Below are 6,965 nucleotides of genomic sequence, written 5' to 3' on the forward strand. Positions count from 1 at the left end.
AACACCAAAATATTGGCCCACAATTCTTTCTTCTTAGCTAGGAAGCAAGAAGAATACACATTAATAATATAATAAATGCCCCCCTTCCAAATAACCTTGATCCCTAAAAAACCTTCACCTTTGAAACTAAGCAAAACCTCCACAACTCCTCTCTTCCAAAGAGTTATCATACCACCCGGCATACCAACCGAATTTGAAAAGGAGAAGCCTATATCCTCCTTACTCCAAAAACTATGAGCTAAACCTTCCGTCGTATTTGTGAACTTTGTTTCTTGAATTAAAAAAATGTCCGCCTCCCCTTTATTAATTATATCACAAATCCTCCTTCGTTTTAGAGCGTTTCCATCCCCTCTAATATTAAAAGAACCAATGATCATTTCAATACTGACGGTATCTCCTTCTTAGACACAATTCTCTCCACCTCCAATCCATTTAATTCTTCCATTTTTCTAACAAAGTGCTCCCTTCCTCTAGAGCATCCCACTCCTAATGCCTCAATCGCCATTCTCAACTTTTGACCATCCTCACAATTCACTTGTTCCCATTGTCTTGCGTTGTTAGCCAAGATAAAATCATTCTCAGAGTGATTACCATGGTGCTCCGATCCTCCACCTCCTATAGACCCTCCTTTCCTCAAACTAACATCCCGCCCTTGTACAGTCAAATTTACTTCCTCTACAGACTCAGAAACAACATTCCTGCTAAACTTCAAAGCTTTTTTAATTTTGCCCTTCCTACTCATACCCTTCATCTTCCTCAGAAGTTTGTTTTTTGAACACCCCCCAAACTCAGCCACAGATCTGAACTTCACCTTCTTGGAACACTGTTCTTGCTTGCTCCTGAAAGAACACGGTACAGTAGATGCTACCACTTCCTCCGGCCCTGAAAAAATTCTCGCTTGAGGGTTCGAATTCCTCACCTCCTTACGACTAGAACAAGCCGAAAGAAGAGCTCTATCAAAGGAAACCTCCCAAACCCCCAGCCTCCTTCCCTGATCCCACCACCGATTCAGCGGTTGAATCTTCCCGCAAACAACCTACCGAATCACCCCCTTGCGCCTTTGCAGAAGCAGAAACAGGAACAATTACGGTACCACCCAAACCCTTCACATCTGATTCAAATTCTTCAATAGAGTCTCTTTGATCCAGACTACTGCCAGACTCCAAAACCGCTTGCTCACCCCACGACTCGAAGTCATCAGAATTAATTGATTCTGATGAATCAGATTCATCAAACAGAACCGGGGAACAAGAAGAAAGAAACACAGACTGATGCTCTACTAAAAGAGCCAGCTTAAAGACTTTGCCATCAAGCTGCAGATCAACAAACTTAGGTATGGTAGAGTTAAAATCAATACAAACCTGAATTCTAGCCACTTCGAATTGACACCCGCTTGCAGTTGCTTCATCCACACTAATGAACTTACCAAAACGATTGCCCGCAAACGAAAAAACAACAGAATTTCACCCAAGACTAGGAATCCCAAAAACGCGAATCCACACCGCTCTCGTTACGTCCACCACCTCCTCGCACCACTTCGACATCTTAATTGATGATAGTAATAAGGTCATATTTCTTAAAATTAATTGAGTTTTTTTTTAATGTTTTTATTTTTTTTTTCTATGGACCACTAGATCCTCTTTTGTACTAAAACAATTATCCACAAAATAGCTCAAAAAAATAATAGAATAAAATTATTTATAACCTAAGTTAATGCTCGTTTCACCCTAATAAATCGATCATATGATATTTTAAACATTTCACACATATAAAAAATATAATTAATATTATATGAACTTGAGAAATTGTTCATAGTTTCATGAAATAGTTTTTTATTATTAATATGAGAGAAATATTAAAAGAATTAGAACAAGAAAAAAAAAGAAATAATAAAAAAAACAAAAAAAAACATATGAAATATAAAAAGAGTGTAAATGTTGTCTCAATAATGTTAAGCGATTTATAATATGTTACAATTTTTTTTTAAAGTGATTTATAATGGGAAATGCTAACAAGTGCCCCTGGGGCACTCTTTAATAGCTTTAAAAAGTAAGTTTTTCTTGGAAATATGCGTAATTAATGCATCGAAAATTGAAATGGTGAACTTTTGAAAGAATATTTTCTTTATTTAGAATGCTTAAAGAGTGTCCCTGGGGCACTCGTTAGCATGACCCATTTATAATTTGTGTGATATGTAATAAAAATTTCAATCATTTAATATTTTTATATTAAATCAATTTATAAAGTAAGATAAAAAAAAAATAAAAAAAAAAAGAGATTCTAATCGGAGGGACAAACTCATTTTTGAAGAATCCCATCGTCCGCTATCTCATTGCCCTAAACTGGAGTCGCACTGAACTCAACTGATCGCTAAGCTCGCCGGGAAACATCGTGGTAATCAGAAACCCCAGGTTTTTCTTCTTTTCCTTCCCCTCTCTTTTAGCGTGCTAGGTTTCGATTTGATTACCGCCCCTGCAAAATGCTACTTCCCATATAATTGCGTCGCAGCAGATCTTTACTCTGCACCGCAATTCATAACATAGCAATCTAGTTCGTATACATATTCATATAATAGCTTAATATTGAACAATTTCATCTGATTTTTCACTAGACACTATTAATTTGTTTAGGGTTAGGTTTACAGGGTATGGTGTAAGGATCTCTCCATTTTCTGTGTTTTTAGGAATAAATTAGAATCAAAATGATTCGATCTACTAATTAGAGGCCCTATTTAATTTGAGTTTAACATGGGCAAATATTTTATGAGGCCCTATTTAGCTACAATGACAAAGTTTGGACCCTGTGCAATAGTCTGCCTTGCACGCCCTCAAAGACGGTCCATTATCTGTTGTTCTTGATCTTCTTTTACAACTACTTTCTTTTTAGCTTGTTTTTGGCTTGGGCGAGGAGGATAGATGGTTTGTGCCTTGGACATGGAATATTTAGAATCAATCTTATTAGCATTAAACTGAGGGGAGATGAGCTTTTGTGATTAGATAGATTGTAATGAAGCTACCAACTAGGATAAGACAAGTGGATGGGGCCACTGGCTCCTCAAATTGTTCTTGGGGAATTGAATAGAAGCGACACATGGAAGGAATCCAACCCAAGTCTATAGGGGAGGTCTAAATAATGTAAAGGGCGTGGAATGAATGAGTCAAGTCTCTCTCCCCTCTCTAATATTTCTTCTATTCCTTCCTCTACGAGTCCTTTTCTGATTATTCTGCTCTGATTGTTATAACTTTAGCATTGTAATTGTGCCTTTTAGCCTTTATAAAGGAAATTGAAATTCCACTTAGTTAGAACTATCAATAAAACAGTACCTTTCCCCTTAATTTGCCTTATAGTGTCATTACATAGATTATATCATCCATGCACCCACTTTAAATTTCATTTAGATTGGCGTTACAGTTTTAGCTCGGTGACACTAAGACTTCCATTTGATTATGCCTTGGTGTCTGTTGAACAAAAACAACATACTTTTGAATATGACATTGGTGACATTTTTATCATGATGAGGTAATTAAATTGTGACTTTCTTGAAAATAGCTCTTTAAGAAAAAAACTCAGGAGCATTAACTCTGGAAACTGCAGCCACACTATTTTGGTGGATAAATAGATGCATTGATTATCATTTTTCTTTAAAATCAAAACAGACTATTTGAAAAGATTTTCTGAGGTTCGCTTGATTCAATTTCAACTTCTGTATTCCTTTCCAAAATATTCCAAAGATTATCAATGATGTAATATTCTTATATTAGCAGTGATGAAAATTCCAAAACATTGACTTCATTTTTTGGTTTTTATTTTGTTATGAAATATATTTGCTTTTGATACTTTTTCACGATATATGAATACTTCTCAATTTTTCTGTAATACATATAATAAAATTTATATTATTTATTGTTGGATTTCAAAATTGGCCATGTTACCGCTTTGCATTGACAGCTGCCATGTCACTTGCAGAGTCATGATCGCTCTATTGGGTCATGTCTTCAGTGATTACCAATTACCATTACCAATGTTAATCATTTTGAAATATTGATAACCATGGCTAAAGTTATATATTTAATTACTGCGTCCAGTTTGAGACATACACATTCTGCCTCTCTCACCTATATGAAGGGAGAACAGTGTAAACCTTTTCAGTTGGTCTCTTGCTCTTTTGTGCAAATATGCAACTAACTCTTTCCTTTTCTCCAGATAGTAGTATGTATCCCTTTGTATGATTAGTTTTTGAGCATACAGTCTTTTAAGGAATAATAGCAGCTATAATACAATACGATACAATATAATACTTTGCACTCATAAAGCTATTGCCTGTAATTTAGAGCTGCTAGTATTAAATCTTTCTCCTTATTTACTAATGTTTTCTTGCAGGGTTTTTTCCTAGCAGAAGCCATGTCTTCATCATACCTTCCGGCCACAACAGAATCAATTGCTCAGGCATTGGAGGCCAAAGACCATTCCGATTCGATCTCCATTCTATATCGTGTGCTTGATGATCCATCTTCTTCACCAGAAGCTCTGCGGATGAAAGAACAGGCCATCACAAACCTTACTGACCTTCTCAGGCAAGAGAACCGGGGAGAGGATCTGCGTAGCCTTCTCACTTCATTGAGGCCCTTCTTCTCCTTGATTCCCAAGGCAAAAACTGCAAAGATCGTAAGGGGAATAATTGACTCGGTTGCTAAAATACCAGGGACATCTGATCTACAAATTTCACTTTGTAAGGAAATGGTGCAATGGACTCGTGACGAAAAGCGCACTTTTCTGAGGCAACGAGTTGAGGCAAGGCTTGCAGCGCTTTTGATGGAAACTAAGGAGTATTCAGAAGCTTTGACTCTTCTTTCCGGGTTGGTCAAAGAGGTTAGGCGATTAGATGACAAGCTTCTTCTTGTAGACATTGACTTGTTGGAAAGCAAGCTGCACTTCTCATTAAGAAACCTTCCAAAGGCAAAAGCTGCCCTCACGGCTGCGAGAACAGCTGCAAATGCCATCTATGTTCCTCCTGCTCAGCAAGGGGCCATAGATCTTCAGAGTGGAATACTTCATGCTGAGGAGAAGGATTACAAAACTGGATACAGCTATTTCTTTGAAGCCTTTGAGTCTTTCAATGCTCTTGAAGACCCTAAGGCTGTTTTCAGCTTGAAATATATGTTGTTGTGTAAGATCATGGTGAATCAAGCCGATGATGTGGGTGGAATTATATCTTCTAAAGCAGGATTGCAATATGTTGGACCTGACCTAGATGCTATGAAAGCTGTTGCTGATGCACATTCTAAGCGATCCCTGAAGTTATTTGAATCTGCTTTGCAGGCCTACAAGGCACAGTTGGAGGAAGACCCAATAGTTCACAGGCACCTTTCTTCCCTATATGATACCCTTCTGGAGCAGAACCTCTGTAGATTGATTGAGCCATTCTCAAGAGTTGAGATTGCACATATTGCTGAGCTTATTGAGCTTCCCATTGATCATGTTGAGCGGAAGATGTCTCAAATGATTTTGGACAAGAAGTTTGCTGGGACATTGGATCAAGGGGCTGGATGCCTCATCATATTCGACGATCCCAAGACAGATGCAATATACCCGGCCACTTTAGAGACCATTTCCAACGTCGGGAAAGTGGTTGACAGTCTTTATGTTAGGTCTGCCAAGATCATGGCATGAGCTCTCTAGTTATTTTACTTCACTGCCACATTACTTGATGTTTTCTTTTCCATGCTGACTAGTATATCATTTGTTTAGTTTCCTTTTGTTAAACTCAAAATGTGAAAAACCTATTTCCTTTGGCGCAGAATTGAATGTTTAGTATTGCTTATGGAGTGTTACATACAAAGGACTAGGAGGAGTGTGATTTTAATTAGGTTGTCTTTGGTTAAGATGAAGGGATAAAAGGCGAGGGATGGGAAAGTCAATCTTATTTTATGGCTCAAGGAGAGAGGGAGGTATTTCATAATTAATATAGTTTTACTCCGATGTGTTTATATCTTTTTATGTCTCATTTTTTAACAAACTACGCTACAATTATAGGTAGTCATTTAAAATACTTTTCATTTAATTCATGCCTCTAAATCTTTCTAATGTTGGGGGAGTCAAAATTGAATGAAGAGGCAATAATTATTAAATACTCACTCCATTTTATAATAAGTGTCTCATAATTTTTTTATGTCTCAAAATAAATATCTCTTTATAATACTAATACAACATTTATAGTCTGTTTAGAATTGCGGTGGGAATCAATGCAAACGCGGAAACTCCCTTTTGGAGCTTCTCATTTTTACGATAATTTGCTTAGTAAGCGTGCATTGGCGGTGGAAAAAAAGCCAATCCAAACACAGTATTATTATTTTTTTTCCATTACTATATCTCTATTTATTAACCTTCACATTTTTCAACTACTCTACTAAATAAAGGTATTTTAGTAAATGATACTAATCTATAATATAAGAAAAATAATGGTTGTGGAAAAGGACTAGGAGGAGTGTGATGTTAATTAGGTTGTCTTTGGTTAAGATGAAGGGATAAAAGGTGAGGGATGGGAAAGTCAATCTTATTTTATGGCACACAAGGAGAGGGAGGTATTTCATAATTAATATAGTTTTACTCCGATGTGTTTATATCTTTTTATGTCTCATTGTTTTAAACTGCGCTACAATTATAGGTAGTCATTTAAAATACTTTTAATTTAATTCATGCCTCTAAATCTTTCTCATGTTTGGAGGAGTCAAAACTGAATGAAAAGACAATAATTATTGAATACTCCATCCGTCTTATAATAAGTGTCTCATTTATAATTTTTTTATGTTTCAAAATAAATGTCTCTTTATAATGTCAATACAACATTTATAGTCTGTTCGGAAGTTTGGAATTGCGGTGGGAATCAATGCAAACGCGGAAGCTCCCTTTTGGAGCTTCTCATTTTCACGGTAATTTGGTCAGTAAACATGCGGTGGCGCCGTGGC

General features: G+C 36.6%; 1 protein-coding gene across 1 annotated transcript; it reads left to right on the forward strand.

The window, feature by feature from the left end:
* The first annotated feature begins 2,275 nt into the window (after positions 1-2,275).
* Positions 2,276-5,821, forward strand: LOC131660032 (26S proteasome non-ATPase regulatory subunit 11 homolog). Its single transcript, XM_058929146.1, has 2 exons — positions 2,276-2,411; positions 4,381-5,821. The coding sequence occupies exon 2, from the start codon at positions 4,402-4,404 to the stop codon at positions 5,668-5,670; it is 1,269 nt and encodes a 422-aa protein (XP_058785129.1). The 5' UTR covers positions 2,276-2,411; positions 4,381-4,401; the 3' UTR covers positions 5,671-5,821.
* The last annotated feature ends 1,144 nt before the right edge of the window (positions 5,822-6,965 follow it).

This window comes from Vicia villosa, linkage group LG3 (assembly GCF_029867415.1).
Source record: "Vicia villosa cultivar HV-30 ecotype Madison, WI linkage group LG3, Vvil1.0, whole genome shotgun sequence".
Classification (NCBI taxonomy): Eukaryota; Viridiplantae; Streptophyta; class Magnoliopsida; order Fabales; family Fabaceae; genus Vicia; species Vicia villosa.

What these genes read in the sequence shown, in the direction of transcription:
- LOC131660032 (XM_058929146.1), top strand. Translation starts at nt 4,402, where the DNA reads ATGTCTTCATCATACCTTCCGGCCACAACAGAATCAATTGCTCAGGCA.